General features: G+C 37.9%; 1 protein-coding gene across 2 annotated transcripts in view; it reads left to right on the top strand.

Moving 5' to 3' along the window:
• Positions 1-20025, top strand: part of LOC117988869 (uncharacterized) — a 52670-nt gene extending 32645 nt beyond the window's left edge. For both annotated transcript variants that reach the window (XM_034976135.2, XM_034976137.2), the window contains exons 5-6: positions 16940-17053; positions 18176-20025. In XM_034976135.2, coding sequence (XP_034832026.1) covers positions 16940-17053; positions 18176-19165 — 1104 coding nt within the window. In that variant the 3' untranslated portion in view covers positions 19166-20025. The remainder of the gene's footprint in view (positions 1-16939; positions 17054-18175) is intronic.
• The last annotated feature ends 734 nt before the right edge of the window (positions 20026-20759 follow it).

Here is a 20759-nt window from a genome sequence, read left to right as displayed (position 1 = left end):
TGTGTTGATTCCCGTTTGACATTATACAGGTTTTTTCAGGATTCATTGTTAGACCACACTCTCTACTATGGAAATCTAGACTTTCAAGCATATGCACGAGTTGTTCATGACATTCAGCTAATATGACTATGTCGTCAGCGAAGCGAAGATGGTTTAAATATTCTCCATTTACATTTATACCTAGGCCAGCCCAATCTAAGTACAATAAAAAAAAAACACCTAAAATTAAGGTCCGACTGTACATTCAAAATCTATACATACACTCTTTCTATCCTCTAGTACTTACGAATAATGATTGCCTTCACGCACACAGACACAGTAACTCAAAAATTCACTACTACATACAAACACACCCTTACACAGATATCTCCTATACTTATTAGTGCATTAAAGTACGCTCGAGAAAATACGGTGCAACTTTTCACTGAATTAGTTACCTACTTTAAAAAGTTTAATAGTAGAGGATGGGATAGAATCTGCTTTTGTGTATAAATGAACCTATTTAGTAATTTTCTAGTTATTAGGTAATTTTACATTGTTATTTTAGCTTATTGTTATTTTAAATTATAAATATAAAAGAATCCGGCTGTACTCACGTGTTTGTCAGTCAGCCTCAACCGCGACACGTTTGCGAGCAGAGTCCCTGTGCAAAAGGACCCCGGATGGGTTCGAAACTAGTCGGGCTTACGTCGACTAAACGTGATAATAATTACGAAGGTACTTAAAACTAAAGCTACGAGGGTTCCAAACGTGCCCAACTCTGAGAAGAGCCTATAACAAAAATCATCATCATGAAGATCAACCCATTATTGGCTTAATACTAAGCATGGGTCTCCTCTCAGAACGAAAATGGTTTGGCCATAGTCTACCACGTTGGCTAAGACGTTTGACGACCTCCCTGGCGCAGTGGTAAGCGCTGTGGTCTTATTAGTGGGAGGTCCTGGGTTCGATTCCTGGCAGGGATTTGGAATTTTATAATTTCTAAATTTCTGGTCTGGTCTGGTGGGAGACTTCGGCCGTGACTAGTTACCACCGTACCGCCAAGCGATTTAGCGTTCCGGTACGATGCCGTGTAGAAACCAAAGGGGCATGGGCTTATTAAAAATTGCCATACCCGTTACAGGTTAGCCCGCTACCATCTTAGACTGCATCGTCACTTACCACCAGGTGAGATTGCAGTCAAGGGCTAACCTGTATCTGAATAAAAAAAAAAAAAAAAGTACTGATTTATACACCTTTGAGAACGTTAACGGAAACTCTCAATCGGGTTTCATAGAAAAAAAAATATTGCACATTAATTTAGCGTATATCGTGTACACCACAAATTATTGCCAAAATTTCCCTTTGCCCTTCGTGTATGTGTGATGCGCCTGCGCAACCGTGTCGGTGTGTGTGTCTGCTCGTGTGTGCGTTAGCCGGTTCGGTGGAAAGTACATTTAGGGTACCTATAGAGAAAAGCTATTTATAGATAGGTAGCCATTTTTGGGTACTCGTTTTGCAGTTGTTACTTCGAGGGACGCCTAAATTGAATGATAAAACTTTCAGTGTGAATTTTATGATCATTAAATAAATAAATAAATAAATAATCATTTATTTGCAAGAATGTTTGTACAAGAAGATGGAAATTACACTATAATCAGATGCCATAAACATTCTACTAAATTAATAGTGTGCAAATATTTTTGAGTGACGATTTTTAAAATAATTACTTAATAGTCAATGAACAAAAAAAAATTAAATTAATAGTCAAACACAATTACAAGCAAAATACATAATAATGATTAGGTACAATTTTAGGTTATTTTATCGTTAAAAGTAATTCTAAACCTTCCAGAACAGTCTATGTTGGTTTGGAAGAGGTATGGGGAGATATGTTTGAAGGGTGATTTGCCATTGCATATTAAACGAAAGCTCATGGATGGCACGCTTGCTGCCAGTGACGAACATACATATCACAAAGTTCGTCACTGACAGCTAGCGTGCCGTAGCTTAGTGGTTATAGAGCGTCGGGCGCGATCCCAGGACACGCGGGATTGATTCCTGCCGGTCCGCAATTTTTGATATTTATGTAAAATTATTTAGAAACTAGCTTATGCTCGCGACTTCGTCCGCGTGGACTACACTAATTTCAAATCCCTTTTTCACCCCCTTAGGGGTTGAATTTTCAAAAATCCTTTCTTAGCGGATGCCTACGTCATAATAGCTATCTGCATGCCAAATTTCAGCCCGATCCATCCAGTAGTTTGAGCTCTGCGTTGATAGATCAGTCAGTCAGTCAGTCAGTCACCTTTTCCTTTTATATATTTAGACTAGCTTATGCTCGCGACTTCGTCCGCGTGGACTACAAAATTTCAAACCCCTATTTCACCCCCTTAGGAGTTGAATTTTCAAAAATCCTTTCTTAGCGGATGCCTACGTCATAATAGCTATCTGCATGCCAAATTTCAGCCCGATCCATCCAGTAGTTTGAGCTGTGCGTTGATAGATCAGTCAGTCAGTCAGTCAGTCAGTCAGTCACCTTTTCCTTTTATATATATAGATTTCAAAAATCCTTTCTTAGCGGATGCCTACGTCATAATAGCTATCTGCATGCCAAATTTCAGCCCGATCCATCCAGTAGTTTGAGCTGTGCGTTGATAGATTGAGTAGTGAAACTACCGGACGGATCGGGTTGTTTGGAATGCAGATAACTATTATGACGTAGACATCCGCTTAGAAAGGATTTTTGAAAATTCAACCCCTGAGGGGGTAGAATAGAGGTTTGAAGTTTGTGTAGTCCACGTGGACAAAGTCGCGGGCATAAACTAGTTACACACACAACCATCAGAACAAATTGTATGTCCTGTATCGTTTATTGGTTGTATGCTTTACATATATTTATCTGTGCCTTTGGTCCTGTGCCTGATCTTTCCCCGGTCGTGTAAGATTGCAGTCTCATCGCATTATGAGAGTGGGGGAATACATAATTCCCCTGTTTTGCGCACTCAATTGCGTACTAACCACTTCGACATGTCGCCAATTCGATGAAAAACCTAACCTTCCTAATCTTTCCCCGGTCGTGTGGGATTGCAGTCCCATCGCATTATGAGAGTGGGGGAATAGAGAATGCCCCTGTTTTGCGCACTCAATTGCGTACTAACCACTTCGACATGTCACCAATTCGATGAAAAACCTAACCTTCCTGATCTTTCCCCGGTCGTGTGGGATTGCAGTCCCATCGCATTATGAGAGTGGGGGAATAGAGAATGCCCGTGGTTTGCGCTCAATTGCGTACTAACCACTTCGACATATCGCCAATTCAATGAAAAACCTAATCTTTTACACATACACAGAAAATAATTCATGTCCTGACACCTTTTATTTTTTGCGCAACAATTTTCTCCGTAGTTTCTCGTTAAGCTCATTGTCTCTACTTTCAATACGTTACTTCCACCAACTTATTTTTGCACCTACCAAAATTTAATTTACGCGAAATTGAACTTTAAAAACTGGTGATAAGGTTTCGTGTGTGGGTTCATAGGTTGTTGTGGGGATGGTGTAAAACCCCAGCATCTTTGTTATCGGGCGTTTGTTCGGGACTAACGGTAGATCTGGTTTCGAAAGACATGTACCTATTGAGATTTATGTACCGTATATTATGTATCATGTATGTGTGAATGTGCCATGAATACTAATATTAATAAACCAGAAAATGAGATAAGGTTCCTTGAATAGTAAAAATGTGTTATGGCTTCCATAGAATTTTCGTAACTTATCATGCATGGTCTCGGTAGTATCAACTGACTTCACGTAAAGAAATATTTAACCTATCGCTGGCTTACTTCTGAGCACGGTTTTCAAAATCAGAATTAGAAATGAGGAGATCCGTAGGAGAACTAGAGTAACCGACATAGCTCAACGGATTGCGAAGCTGAAATGGCAATGGGCCGTTCGTAAAACCGATAGACGTTGGGGTCCCAAGGTGCTGGAATGGCGACCTGGCACTGGAAGACGCAGTGTTAGAATACCCCCAATTGGTGGACGGACGACATCAGAGGAGTCGCAGGGAGCCGCTGGATTCAGGCGGCGCTAAACCGTGGCGTGTGGAAGTCCGTACAAGAGACCTTCAATCCTTTTAGTCCAACAGTGGACGTCTATCTGTTGTTGATGATGAAGTATATGTAGAAGTTAATATAACGCAAAGGAATCTTATTTAGGTGTTCTTTTGTTGATTTGCTTTTTAGCACGTACACGTTATAAAGTTACTAGCTGATGCCCGCGACTTCCTCCGCGTGGATTTACATTTTTCAAAATCCCGCGGGAACTCTTTGATTTTCCGGGATACAAAGTAGCCTATGTGTTAATCCAGGGTATAATCTATGTCCATTCCAAATTTCATCTAAATCCGTTTAGCCGTTTTTGCGTGATTGAGTAACAAACATCCAAACATCCACACTTTCACATTTCTAATATTAGTAGGATAAGTCACTCCTCACACTAAAGTGTTGGCTCGTTGAAATCTATGGGCGACTCTATATTGAACCGCGCGAGATAAAAGGTCACTAATAAAGCGACGTATATCGACGTATTTGGGTCCCTTAATAAAGAACAAAGGCAAAGTTCATACAAAATTTTACCTTGATCTATGTAAGAAAAAATGCAACGGAACCTTATTAAGGTGTTATTTTGCTGATTTGCTTTTTTGTTAGCACGTAGACGTTACAAAGTCATAACTTCCTGAGTCACTCCTCACACAAAGTGTTGGCTCGTTGAAATCTATGGGCGACTCTCGCAGCTTCCGCGAAACAGGCGCGGCCGCTTTCTCTCGTTAACGCTCTAACAAGAATATATCGAACCGCGCGAGATAAAAGGTCACCGATAAAGCGACGTATATCGACGTATTTGGGTCCCTCTTGTATTAAGAGTAACGGTGCTAATAAATTTGAACAAAAGTTATCTTTTGTTACTTTGTAAAGCGAAAAACTTTTTGCTCGTGCGAAATGATGTGCTAAACACATATAAACTTTTAACCACTATTCGTTTGTAAATGCGTAAGTGTTTGTTTGCTGGTTAGTTTGTTTGCCCTTCAATCACACACATACACAACGGACCTGATCAACATGACTTTTTAGGGTTCAGTACCTCAAAAGGAAAACAAAACCCTTGGATCACTTTTTTGTTTGTCTAGAATCATGAAATTTGGCAGGTAGGTAGGTCTTATAGCAGACATAAGGGGAAAATCTGAAAACTGTGAATTTGTGGTTACATTACACAAAAAAATTAAACTGTGGCATGAACTAATAATTACTATTTCCAATTTTCGAAGTAAGATAACTATATCAAGTGGGGTATCATATGAAAGGGCTTCACCTGTGCATTCTAAAACAGATTTTTATTTATTTTTATGCATCATGGTTTTTGAATTATCGTGCAAAATGTCGAAAAAATAAGCCTGCAGTACGGAACCCTCATTGCGCGAGCCCGACTCGCACTTGGTCGCTTTTTTTTTATAATATTCCTACTTGTATTGTCGTGCAAAATGTCGAAAAAATACGACTGTAGTACGGATCCCTCGGTGAGCGAGCCTGGCTCGCACTTGGCCGATTTTTTACATAGCTATGTATGTAAACGCTAAGTAGTAATTAATAATACAACAAATTTTTATAATCCTAGCAATATTACAAATGTAAAAGTTTGGATTTTTGGATGTTTGTAACTAAACCGATTTGGATGAAATTTGAAATTAAGATATCTTATACCGTAACAAAAGCTTATTTTTATCCCGGAAAATTGAAGAGTTTCCGCGATTGTTAGGGTTGTGTAGGCTGAAATAGCAACTTTTAAAGTATCACTTCGTTGTCTGTCTGTCTGTCCGTCATGCCCGTCAATAACCGTAAAGGGAATCAATACCTATGGGGTATTTGCCGTTGACCTGTTAATCATGAAATTTGGTAGGTGGCAATGTCTTATATCACAAGTAAAGGAAAAATTCGGAACACGGCAATTTGTGATTCCGATCACAAAAAAATTTGAAAGTGTTATATAATCGCGAATAATGTCTAGTTATTATTAAAATTTAGTTGTTAGACTGTTTTAAAAACGGTTTTGTAATTTCTGGTGATGTCTTTTCTCTTATTGCAAGAAAATGAAAATCCCCGTCTTATGGTAATAATATTAAATAACTTTCACTGGCAATAATTCATGGTGGCTTTCACAGCGATTTGGCTAAATGTCTGTGCGATCGTTCGCCATTACATCCGCAATGCTTCTCCATTAGTGGCGGTTTAATTGTTTTACACTCGTAACTCGCACGTGACTTCGCTTACATGAACGAAGATTAGATAGCATAAAACAACATGAAATCATGAATTTTTTGTCTGGTGGGAGGCTTCGGCCGTGGCTAGTTACCACCCTACCGGCAAAGCCGTGCCGCCAAGCGATTTAGCGTTCCGGTACGATGCCGTGTAGAAACCAAAGGGGTATGGGTTTTATAAAAACTGCCATACCCCTTCCAGGTTAGCCCGCTATCATCTTAGACTGCATCATCACTTACCACCAGGTGAGATTGCAGTCAAGGGCTAACTTGTATCTAAATAAAAAAATGTTAAGAGCACACGTATGTATTATGTTGTATATGTTTGCCTCTATGAATAAAATTACCACATATCTTCCAGCTGCTAGATTCTAACACCAGCTGAGATCGCAGGCAAAGGCTTGCTTGTAATTTTTTTGAAATAATACTAAGCATGTCACTCATGACTAATTTTCCCCTTTCCCCTCCAACTATGCGTTAAGCAGAGGCGTCTTTACCTATGGTGCAGGGTGTGCGGCGCACACGGGCGCCGGGTCTAAGGGGACGCCGAGCGCCCTCTAATGCGACACCTCCAAAGATGCGTCAATGCCGGCGCTCTCAAAGACCCTGCGCTCGTGTTATGGCCGACACCGTCATCATTTAAAATCATCATTTAAAATTGCACCATTTGCATCCGAATTTCCGTTTGAATATATAACTGTTAGTATTCCATTTTGACCCTGCTCCTACTAGACTAGAGGGCACCAGGGTACTGGTTGCACACGGGCGCCACAAGGGCTAGAGACGCCTACTTAAGCTTGCACTAGGAGTAGATAAGACAATAGTACAAGATGGGCTTTGCACCGCCGACCTTTCGGAATTCAGGTCGCCGTCGGTCGGAGCCGCTCCTTAACCGTTGAACTATTGAGGCTCTAAAATTGAATCCATATCACCTACTAATACTATAAATCATGCGATATTGGCTGACCATATTCTGTATGTTACCTTTTTATAGACCATACATTTTACCGATTTTGATGAAACTTGGTACAGAGATAACTTGTATCCTGGGATAAATATAAGCGTCTTTTTATCCTGAAAAATCTGGGTTCTAAACAAACCTAAATCTACGCAGACGAATTTGCGGACATTAGAAAAAATGTGTTCTTCTGGTGGCGCGTTTTTGAGAAGGCCTATGTCCAGCAGTGGGCGCAAACGGACCCAGAGGTCATAGGACCTATTCTTCATCTTTGCAAGAGAAGTACGCACTTAAAAATATTTTAACAAACAAACCCACCTTTTAAATGTATTTATATAATAAATACGAGTACTTGTTTTTGTCCCTGCACGTGTCCTTAATTGAGCAAATGAAATGCCTCTTATTGCAAAGTTCAGGGTTCCGCTCAGAATGACTGATTTATATGTCGTCTGCTGATAAGGTTTAATAATGAATGTAATAGCTTAGTGGTAAAGGGAGCGGACAGGAATCTAAAAGGTCGTAGGTCAAGCTGGGATAGCCTAATGGTTAGGACGTGCACCTCCTAATCGAAGGCCGGCAACGCATGGGCGGTTCCTCTGGTGCTGCAAATGTTCATGGGCGGCGGTAATCACTTAACATCAGGTGACCCGCCTGCTCGTTTGCTCGCTATCTCTATTAAAAAAACCGACCAAGTGCGAGTCAGGCTCGCGCAATGAGGGTTCCGTTTTCCGACATTTTGCATGATAATTTAAAAACTATGATGCATAAAAATAAATAAAAATTTGTTTTAGAATGTACAGGTGAAGATCTTTCATATGATACCCCATTTGATATAGTAACTCACTTCGAAAGTTAAAAATACTAATTATTAGTTCATGACCACAATTCAATTTTTTTGGTGTGATCTAAGCCTAAATTCACGGTTTTCAGATTTTTCCCCAAATGTCAGCTATAAGATCTACCTACCTGCCAAATTTCATGTTTCTAGGTCACAGGGGAAGTACCCTGTAGGTTTCTTGACAGACAGACAGACAGACAGACAACAAAGTGATCCTATAAGGGTTCCGTTTTTCCTTTTTAGGTACGGAACCCTAAAAAAGGGTCGGGAGTTAGATCCCGGGCACGCACCTCTAATTTTTCGGAATTATGTGGGTTTTAAGTAAATACATAACACTTGCTTTAACGGTTGAGGAAAACATCGTGAGGAAATCGGCATGCCTGGAAGTTCTCTATAATGTTCTCAAGGTAACAGAAAGACAGACTTTGGCTTTCATATATTATACTAGCTTATGCTCGCGACTTCGTCCGCGTGGACTACACAAATTTCGAACCCCTATTTCACCCCTTTAGGGGTTAAATTTTCAAATATCCTTTCTTAGCGGATGCCTACATCATAATAGCTATCTGCATGCCAAATTTCAGCCTGATCTGTCCAGTAGTTCGAGCTGTGCGTTGATAGATCAGTCAGTCACCTTTTCCTTTTATATATTTAGAAGTATGGATATGTATGGATGACTGGCAATCATTGATTTTTTTTGCCGCCAGCAAGTTTTTTTTCAATTACATACTTAATTTGACATTATCGTTGGATCATTGTCGAATTTTCGATAAAATGTTATTTTACTCTTTATATTAAAGAGTACGATTTATTTTGTCGGCTTGAAAATGTAAATGATCATGATATCATATGTCATTTTGGATTAAAGTTTTTTTTGCTTAAAGCCTTTCTATTAATTTTTTTAATTGTCTACGTTGCCAGCTACCAATGGTGGAAAGTATAATAATTCGTTTCGAACCTTGTCAATTTCTTGAAGGTCTATTGGAGATTAGGGCATCGGATTAGGGCGACGAATGGAGTAGGATTTCGTAGAACATCGTAGGCGTAGAACGTCGTAGCTAGATAAGTGCTACGATGGCTACGCCTGGTGCTACACTTCATAGAATAGAATAATTAAATTATTCGTGATATCTATGGCTGCGGGGCATTTTGGATAAGTAATTAATAAATTTCTATCTATTTATTCTATACACAAATATATCTATAACAATAACTTTGTCTTATTATTTCAACAGAGATCTGTCGGCGATTTTGTGTATTTTTTCCTGTCACACATATAAATATAAGTCTTCCAATTCGCACTGCGCCAGCGTGGCGGATTATGGCCTAGATCCTTCTCATTTTGAGAAGAGATTCGTGCCCAGTCATGAGCCAGCGATGGGTTGATCATGATGATGTATACAGTTCGGGCTATAATCTGGTCGGAATTAGGTACTAAGAATGAAAAGAGCAATCGCCGAGCTTCTTGCTGGTTCTTCTCGCTAGGAAAGACATTCCGAACCAGTGGTAGATGCATTTGACGATACAAAATGACTTGTAAAAGTTTAGTAAAATAATTTTTTTTTATTTATTCATATTTATTTATAACTTTGCCTTAAAGTGGCATTACTATAAAAGCCGTAAATTCAAACCACAACTGGTTTTGTGTAAAAATTGTACAAAATCCGCAATAAAATAAATTAGAATCGCGATCCGGCGCACTTTACGACGAACACTATAGATACGATCGCCCGTAAATACTCCGTTTTACGACCAACTTCAAGTCGGTGAAACTTTACATTAGACCGTAGACTGACTAAAAATCTAGACAAAGGAACGTTTGCTTTCTCATTCACACTAAAAAGAGAGCACAGATAAAGTTACTAATGTGATAAACAGAAACGCAGCTAACCTTTTTTTTGTCCCTTATCGTGTAGCCGATTTTTTTCAAGGAATACTTATAATATAACTTTAGTTGCAAAATAAACTTTGAGAATTCGTGGCGTCATTGTATATCTCATTAGTTATTTACTTGTTTTGTTTACAAATATTGTTGATCAGTTTATACAAATATTGACTACTAAACAATAGTAATTCTCGTGTTATTCATCGTTACGTTCGTGCTATCGCTATCTCAGACGCGGTTACACAGTACTTTAGTCTAGCTTTTTTACTCAGTCTACCCATTAGACGTAAGTTTCGGGAAACAAAAAGGTTTAATTTTAGTGTGGCATTTGTCTTATCATTAACTCATCGCTGGCTCACTACTGACCACGGGTAATCTCTCAAAATAAAAAATAAAAATAAAATAAAAATATTTTTTATTCAATTAAACTTTTACAAATATTTTTGAATCGTCACCTGCATCTATCACTGGTTCGGAATGCCTTTCCTACCGAGAAGAACCAGCAAGAAACTCGGTGGTTGCTCTTTTCATAGATTTGATTCACAATATTATGCCATGTATAAGAAAAGTATTTGCAGTCCTGCGCGTTGCTGGAACGTGCTGCAGGTCAAATCCACGCTCTTTTATCATTTAGGCATAATCTTCAATTGTATAATATGCTTTTTTCAGGCGCATATTTTTAATAGATTTTTTAAACTTGTGTAAAGGCAAGTCCAAAATAGTTTGCGGGATTTTTTTATAAAAGGTTATACCCATAAATGAGAAGGGTTTGGAAAGGAAAATCTGCTTTATTTTGCTAAACTATCTGGTCGGCAATTTTATTTAAAGCGTGTTCAAGAACATTTAAACGTGTATTTGAACCAATTTATTATAGCACATCATATTTTACTTTGTTACCAGAACATAACCCTGATATCGGAATAACTACCAAAAGGCCTTAAAGTTTCACCATACACGAAATAAGGCAAAAAGAACTTCAAAGAAACTAAATTTTTTTCGTACGTAAACCTAATAAAATTTAATTTTTAACACAAAGAAAATCTGAGGCCTATCGAATAATGTGACGGGAGAAAAAAGGCCTAAGTCGTCAAAAACTCATAAAAGAATTCGGCGGAGGCATGTGGGGCGGGGTGCGGGCGGGCGGGGGGGAAGGGCTGCCAAAAATCTAGTCTGACTGGCTTGTATAGTGCAATGTACTGTGCGACGAAGTTGAGCGGAACAGGGGTGCGGTAGAGTGGCTTTGATTGTCGAATTTTTGTGATATAGTCATATTCCACGACAGTTAGGGAACTTCTAACAAAACGTCGTGGCTTCGACGTCATTGGCAGGTATCAAATCTAAATCTAAATATATAAAAAAATTGACTGACTGACTGATCTTTCAACGCACAGCTCAAACTACTTGACGCATCGGGCTGAAAGGCATGCACTGTTATTTTGAATTATGACGTAGGCATCCGCTAAGAAAGGGTTTTTTAAAATTTAACCCCTAAGGGGGTAAAGTAGGGTTCGAAATTTGAGTAGTCCACGCGGATGAAGTTGCGGGCATAAGCAAGTGTTAGTATATTTGACGCAGGTAGCCCTATTTTAGCCTAATATTTGACATATCGTCGATTCAGTGGCCCTACCGCGGTTGTTTGACAGATACAATGTCACGATCGCAATCATCTCTGATTGGTTAATGCTCGCTCACTATTGGCCACAATGCATTGTTGCAACAAGAATCGCACAAATTCAGCCAATCAGAACAATTGAGATTGTAATAATGATTGATGCAGGTTTTAGACAATCGCCCTACAGGATCAAACCGAGAGTTCCCTCACTCTAGTTCACTCTGACATCTCAATAAGTAAATTGTACTCATGATCAACGCATTTCCGGGTCACTATTGAAGACAGTTCTACTTTCAGAATGAGAAGGGTTAGGTCATAGTGACCACGCTGGCCAAGTGTGGAGCGGTAGACTTCTTTGAGACCATTATGGAGAACTCTCATGTATGCAGATTTCCTCACGATGTTTTCCTTCACCGTTAAATCATTGATATTTAATAGGGTCATGGACTGTAGTAATAAAACGAAGTGTTTTTTTGTATAGCGGTAGTTGACACGGCATCGTACCGGAACGCTAAATCGTTTGGTGGCACGGCTTTGCCGGTAGGGTGGTAACTAGTCACGGCCGAAGCCTCCCACCAGAAAATCTGGTAAGCCACAGACACAGATATTAATTTCTAGCACGCGTTAAAGGTTTTATTGAGTTTGATTGGTTAATGTAGAAAAGTACGTTTGTTTGGAGTCCGCTACGAAAAAACTCCTCTTAATAAAATATTGATGGAGCAATGTACCTTTTTTTTTAAAAAAAAGAATATTATTTACGCTTACTCATTTACTTTTTTACATAATGACGTGAATCAAAAATGTATGCATTGACGCTAAATCACTATTGCAAAAAGTGATCGCGTTCAAACACCTTAGCCTAGCCTTGGTACAAGATTTTACATCTCACCAACGGTAACGATGACAAAATTCGAGTGTCAAAATACTTTAGAGTCAATGTAAAATGTACTTTGACTGGCTTATTGTAAAGCTCTAGTTTATGTGTCCATCTTCAGTTTATGCTCCAAGCGGAAAAGTTGTCAATTAAAATCGATGGGGATTAATTTTCGACTTTAAATCAAGAAAATTTAGATCCATTTTACTCTGACGTTATTGTGTTTTGAAACTCAGATTCTATCAATGTTGCTAATATTTTACATCTCACACTAGGTGCCGAAGTGTGACTCCTTCTAATAACAACATTGAATTAACTCACATTTTTAATGATTCGTTTTTACATAGAGCAACGACCGCACGCCCTCTGCAATTAACTAAGAACGAACAAGTAAAACATTAGGTTAAGCTAAGCAACGATCTAATGAATTTATTAATAAACAATATATAGAAAATCATAATCTCAATCCATCGCTGGCTGGCTACTTAGACGGTTCTCCTCTCAGAATGAGAAGGGCTTAGGCCATAAGCCATCAAGCTGGCTTTAGAAAATATTACAGAGAATTCTCAGGCATGCAGGTTTCCTTACGAAGCTTCCTTCACAGTAAAAGCAATGACACTGAATTGCTTAAAACGCACATAGCTCTGACATGCGTGGCCGGAATCCACGGATAGAAGGCCGAGTATTCATAAACGTTGCTTCCTTGAGTACAGCAGCAGCAACACTATGACAAAAATAATTCACCTAAGGAATTTTTCAATAGTATGAAAAACTCATAAATTGAGAATCAGCCCATACTTATTTCATTTGAATTGGAATTATTTTCAACACATTTTGTTGTCTTATCACACATCATATCTCACAAGAAAAACTATAAATATTTTATCAGCAAGTATCCATTGCACCCACATCACTATTAAAGAGTCGTAAAAAAAGGCAACGCACGAAACGTCATTTTGGTCTCCAGGATGAAAAAAAAACCGGCCAAGTGCGAGTCCGGCTCGCGCAACGAGGGTTCCGTACAAAAGTCCTATTTTTTTCGACATTTTGCACGATAATTCAAAAACTTTGATGCTTAAAAATAAATAAAAATCTGTTTTAGAATTCACAGATAAAGCCCTTTCATATGATACCCCACTTGATATAGTTACCTTTGTTCAAAAATTGAAAAAACTAATTATTAGTTCATGACCACAATTTTTTTTTTGTGTGATCTAACCCTAAATTCACGGTTTTCAGATTTTTCCCCAAATGTCAGCTATAAGATCTACCTACCTGCCAAATTTCATGATTCTAGGTCAACGGGAAGTACCCTGTAGGTTTCTTGACAGACAGACAGACAGACAGACAACAAAGTGATCCTATAAGGGTTTCGTTTTTCCTTCTGAGGTACGGAACCCTAAAAATAGACTACCTACGATAAAAATAATCATTCTCTACCATCGATATAAATGACAAGATATGGTCAAGCGAACAAAATTTTTCACGGTTTTGGAACCAAATAAATCAGCGCCACCTCTTAGATACTAAAGAACGACCCGTTTGAAATCCAGACGTCACTGAGGTTGCATTGGTGCTAAAGCACCACTGAGTCGGTGCGATTTTCTTTGTTCAATAGCCCTGTCCCTACGAAGTAAAGTCAATGGTCTCTACGGTTTTCCCTGTGCAGTCGTTAGATAGTCGTATGGTCAGAGTAGGTGCATCTAAAAAGTGCAATGCGATCGCGGGAGGCTGCGAGTGGCGGGCGAAAAAATAAACATGGCCGAAATCTGCGCGGGCGACGACCGGCCATCGACCTCGCAATTAGACCGCCTAGGCTTCGCAAGGTGACTTTGAGCTAACTCCTAACGAATATACGATACATCGTGTCGATGACTTTGATTTAGTGACACACAGAGTTTTTGTTAAGTATGTTTTTTTAGGTTTTAACTTTTAACTAAGTTAGTTAGGGTTTTTCTTTGATTCGTTTGGAGATAAATTGTTTTATTTTTATTTTTTATTTTTCTTACTAGGTTTTTCAAGCGCCTGCGTTTGTTTGGCAAGAAAAAACATAGTTTTATGATATTCCTAATATTAACATAATTTAAGATGAATAAAATCGCACCGCGCCCGTTGCGTTATCTATATTAAAATCTATATAAAAAAAACCAAAAGCTGACTGACTGACTGACTGATCTATCTCTCAGTCTCAACTTACTCAATTTACTGGACGGATCTTGGGCTGAAATTTGGCATGCAGATAGCTATTATGACTTAGATATCCGTTAGGACAGGATTTTTGTATTTTTTGGAATTCAACCCCTAAGAGCGGTTACGCACTCATCCGATCCGAGTCCGTGAAAATACGGATATAAAAAACTCTTTTATAAATAATCTAGTTTATGCTCGCGACTTCGCCCGCGTGGACTACACAAACTTCAAACCCCTATTTCACCCACTTAGGGGTTGAATTTTCAAAAATCCTTTGTTAGCGGATGCCTACGTCATAATGGCTATCTGCATGCCAAATTCCAGCCCGATCCATCCAGTAGTTTGAGCTGTGCGTTGATAGATCACTCAGTCAGTCAGTCAGTCACCTTTTCCTTTTATATATTTATAAATAAATTTTCATTTCATTTCATGCACAATGTATCGCGCAACGCACTGCGTCTCTCTATGCGAGGTCTTACTGTTAATCTAACACCCCCCCGGTGACGCTGTAGCGGCCAGTAGGGCCTACGCAGCATAGTCAATCCGAAACAACACAACTGTTAATCTAACGTGTGGCTGCAGCCTAATTGCTTATAACTTATGGATTTGTGTCGAGCGTGGGCGAAGGTACGGTTCGTCAATACACAAGTCATTAACGGCCGAGTGTGTCGGTATATTGTACCCTCTCCATGTTACTCATAGCCTGCTTACGTTTAGATTTAGGGTTGAAAAAATTAGATTTATTTTAGGGTTCAAAGGGTTATTTTTTCCAAAAACTATTTAAGAGACCTCAAAATGATTCTAAATAACTATTTAACTCTATCATTAGAAAAGAAAAACTTATTTTTTGGACTCTCCCTTTTAATGCTTGAAGGATGTCCTGAAAACTTTGTTTCCATATTTAAATACGCTTCTGTGTAGCGATAATAAGTTTCTCGATAACATGTCTTTTTTTAAATTTAAATACGATTGATTCTATGTAGCAGTATTTTTAATTACGTGAACTAAATTTCAATCGTTTTTAGGGTTCCGTACCTCAAAAGGAAAAACGGAACCCTTATAGGATCACTTTGTTGTCTGTCTGTCTGTCTGTCTATCTGTCTGTCCGTCTGTCTGTCAAGAAACCTACAGGGTACTTCCCGTTGACCTAGAATCATGAAATTTGGCAGGTAGGTAGATCTTATAGCTGACATTTGGGGAAAAATCTGAAAACCGTGATTTAGGGTTAGATCACACAAAAAAAAATTAAATTGTGGTCATGAACTAATAATTAGTATTTTCAACTTTCGAAGTGAGTGACTATATCAAGTGGGGTATCATATGAAAGGTATTCACCTGTACATTCTAAAACAGATTTTTATTTATTTTTATGCATCATAGTTTTTGAATTATCATGCAAAATGTCGAAAAAATACGACTGTAGTACGGAACCCTCATTGCGCGAGCCTGACTCGCACTTGGCCGGTTTTTGTTAAATGGCTGTGACAGGCAATTTTTTGATTTTATAACGAAAGCTTATTTACACCGTAAATACTGAGTGAGATCTATAGAGCGCGCTTTGCTTTTACTCAGTCTTAAGACACTTTTAAAACGAGACAGCGTTATGTAGGTGATATAAATCTGTCTAATTTTTAACCGACTTCAAAAAAAGGACGAGGTTCTCAATTCGTCGGAATCTTTTTTACGGAAACTTAATTTTGAGCAAAGTCAAACGCTCTATAGATTTACACTGTTACGTCAAAGGTCGTCAAGTCAGCCATAAATTATTTACCGCATTTTCATGTTTGCGACAACCCTGATTACAGTATGAAAGAATCACACCGTATTTGGTGTGTGCTTATGAATGTACATAAAACATGTTTTAGATTGTATGTTTTAAACTTGATGTAAACCTTATTTACCTTTAAAACTTACTCATAATTTAAAGATTTCTTTCAATCTGGGTTTGAATTAAAATAATGATGCTTCTTTTAATAAATTAAAGGCTTTCCTCTGATAAACAGAATATTTAATTAAAATTATATTTATTTTATTTATATTTATATTTTACAAAATTATAGGATATTTTAATATTTTTTTCGCGTTTTTTTTTGTCGTACCATATCAGTAATTATCAATACTATCACCTGTCGTCGTTACACCCTGTATAAACATAGAAAGTTATTTAGATGAAGTTGTTTGTATTAAACCATTGTTAAAGAGGTATTCTAAGTCCGCATATTGTGACGGGCACTACGGAACCCTACACTGCGACCCGATACGTACTTAACCGGTTTTTAATTTCTTCCAGCTGAAGTCTTCCGAGGAGGGTGGAGTGGATGGGGACACGCCACCAGCGAATGGCTCCATCTTCACCATGACCCTCAAGAACAACCACCTCATCGTAGAGACTGAAGAAAGAAACGTAAGTATAGTCCGTACAATATGACTTCTCATGCGCCATTTTAACTCTATTGGTCAACTGTCATATCAAAAGTATGGTTCACCTTTAAAATAAGGACTAAAATCGTACTATTGACATTAAATTTGGCACAAAAAGTTATAGTTCTTTTGATTCCATTTTCTTGACAGAAACGACAGATAGACAACCAAGTGATCCTATAAAGGTTCCTTTTTTAGGGTTCCGTGCCTCAAAAGGAAAAACGGAACCCTTATAGGATCACTTTGTTGTCTGTCTGTATGTTTGTCTGTCAAGAAACCTACATGGTAGGTACATCCCGTTGACCTAGAATCATGAAATTTGGTAGATAGGGTAGGTCTTACAGCAGACATTCGGGGAAAAATGTGAATTTGTAGCACACAAAAAAAATTAAATTTGTGGTCATGAACTAAAAATTAGTTTTTCAATTTATAAGTAAGATAAATATACCTATCAAGTGGGGTAGGTATCATATTGTAAGAGATAAGTTATTTACAATGTCGTAAATCAAATTTTTAAGAGATGCCATAAAAACTTATCTGAATATATAAAAGGAACGAAAAGGAAAAGGCACAGATCAAAGTGCTGGACGGATCGGGCTGAAATTTGCCATGTAGATAGCTAATATGACGTAGGCATCGGTTAAGAAAATATTTTTGAAAATTCAACCCCAAAAGATCATACATCGATGCCTAAAGAGGTGAAGTAGGGGTTTGAAGTTCGTGTAGTCCACGCGGACGAAGTCGCGAGCATAAGCTAGTAAAGAATAAAATTCTTCGTCGTTATTACGCTACGCTGTCCAAGAAGTTTGCGATCTCCCATGACAGCCTAAAAATGATTATAATTACAGTACGCAGCCGATATAGGAGGAGATAGCAGATTTGTAGAGCGCATGTCCCTGTCGTTGAGACCGACAAAACGTCTTATAGGTTAGGTATGAGTGACAGAAGCAACGCTCTACAAAGCCGAAATGTCATTCTAAAGGCCGATGCACATTACTTTCGGCCGCGTGCTGTATTATATTTGTTATAGCGCAGCCGAAGTTATCTTTGAAATTGCTAATTACTTTTCTAGAACATGTAGTAAGCTATAACTTTAATTTTTCAGGATATAACTAAGAACGGTCGAGAAACTAAAATGAAGTATTCTCCAGACAACGACGGCATATTTGTCGTAGAGGTCCAGCAGTCGACGGCCTACAGACCCAACAACAAATCACTCCAGAACTCCCCTCCACACGACCCTCAGATATCTACCAATCAGGCTCTGATCCATAGAGTACCTGAAGAACTAGACAGGAAACCCATCATGGAAGAAGATAGTGAAAGAAGCAGTGAAAAATTCGAGAAGCAAGCGTTAGCTTTGTCAAGCACAGGTCTATCAATTTCTGACTTAAGCATGTCTTCTATAGGCTCTCACAACATCAGCTATTCATACAGCAGTCAAATAGGTTACGATCAAGGTCCTTTTGGATACCCAGTATACGCTGGTTACGACACTACCAAAGACGATATCGGAGATCTCATTATACATGATAACTCCCAAGAACCTTTGATAGGCAAAACTCCAACCGATCCTGACAAACCTGTAGTAACAGCAGCGATATTTAAGCAAGATTCGATTATAAGCAATGAAGTTTTAAAAGGTCCTGGATATTGTATCGAAGGGTCCACCGATGGACCTTTACTATCTGATGTTCAAGCTCGAGAATATAGCTTGCAGCACTTGCAAGATCAGAAAGAAAAGAAGCTGGAAAACGGTGTAGCTATACCGATATCCGATAGAGTTGATGGTGTTAAGACTTTTACTAGAGCAGACAGTTTTGCTTCGACACTAGAAGATGAACAAGAAGTTAAAGTTATGGATACTATTGTTGAAGATTTACCGCCTAAGGTTAATTCGAAAGGTAAGAGACCTTCTTTGCCTGTTATAACAACTGATATGTACGAGTCTGTGAAAGAAGCTATTCAAACTGGATCTCCGAAGTTTGAGAAATTCACCAATGAAATGTCACCAGGCGAGAGCAGTTTCGACAGTCCGCCAATGATAACTATAACGGAAGAGAGTGAGTCTGGCAAGTCTGATAGCACCAGTTAATTCATCTCAATTTTATTGTAAATAGGTGTAAGTAATGATGTGATTTGAAGGTTTGAAGGATATTTAAAATTTTGGTAGGAGTCTTTTTGCGGTACCAGTTTACGTACAAACTTTATGTCACCCTTAAATGCTCTAAAGTTCGAAGTTCGTCAATCATTTGTCAAAACGGAACCCATCCACGGAAAGAAGTTAGTAGGTTACTCTCACTGTTACGGAATCCCATACAAATGTTAAGCCAAAAATCTCAGTGGGCGCTAACCATTTTGAGTTACCAACCAATCACAAACGAAACTGTGTTTTCTAATTGAATTTCGAATGTTTTGAAAACAATTTAAAATTTTTGAAAACATGTTTGTGATTGGGTGGTGCCTCAAAATGGTTAACGGCCACTGAGATTTTTGACTCTATCATTTGTATGGGAATTCGTAACAGAGAGAGCGTTATACTAACTTCGTTCCGCGGGTAGTGTATAGTAACTACTACCATTTTCTATAATAGTGAAATTAGGGTGGAGAAAAAGTTGTAAACTAAGAAGTGCAGATTACGATTATCCAGTTTATTAATAATAAGTCCCGATTTTATGATATGAAAAACACCAAGATTAATATAATAAAATAATAATTATTATAATATGCGCTAACCCAAAATACCAAATACTAACGATAAATTTTAATGAAAACTGGTATCGCAAAAGTCATAGGCAACAATTTTGTAAAATTTTCTTAGTAACTAGTAGTTGTTTGCTATAAGCTTCTATAAATTTATTTTGGTTTGTCTATCAATTTATTTTTATTGAATGTTGCTGTCTCAGACTATGAACTTGTGTAGATAGACCCTATGATTTAAATATTTTTAATAAATTCAGTCTAAAATTGAACTATGTTTTTTTGCTTATTGATAAAGTATAAAATTAATTCTATTGAATAATTATTATTATATATTATCATATTTTTGTATTCCTTCGATTTTTCCTAATTTTTGCGTCTACTTTAAACGCTACGGTTTATCTAGACAAATACATTGTGTATTCAAATTTATCTTTATTAGATATTCTAACGTAGTAGTTCGTACCTCTGTATTAATTTATTGCTATACGTGTCTTGAGATAATAGATTGTTAAGTTTCTAACATTTGCAATATAAGACAAAGTTATTTTTTATCTTTTTCTTTCATATTATTACTTATGTCAGTCAAAAAAACACCGAATTTAAATCAGTGTAACTAAAAATCATTATTTTATCTAAAAAAAATTTTTTTTCATGTACACTGGTAGCTTATTTTTTAATAGCAACAAAACGTATAGAAATAGAAGTGTAAGTATCTTTGAATTCAGCTGCCCACAAGATAAAATCATGTTTTTTTGTCACATTGATTAAGTTTCGCTGCTTTTTTGTGATCTATATTATATTATAACTAGCTTATGCTCGCGACTTCGTCCGCGTGGACTACAAAATTTCAAATCCCTATTTCATCCCCTTAGGAGTTGAATTTTCAAAAATCCTTTCTTAGCGGATGCCTACGTCATAATAGCTATCTGCATGCCAAATTTCAGCCCGATCCGTCCAGTAGTTTGAGCTGTGCGTTGATAGATCAG

Source organism: Maniola hyperantus, chromosome 15 (genome assembly GCF_902806685.2).
Source record: "Maniola hyperantus chromosome 15, iAphHyp1.2, whole genome shotgun sequence".
In the NCBI taxonomy this organism is placed as follows: Eukaryota; Metazoa; Arthropoda; class Insecta; order Lepidoptera; family Nymphalidae; genus Maniola; species Maniola hyperantus.
This window is presented reverse-complemented; position numbering and strand designations above follow the sequence as displayed.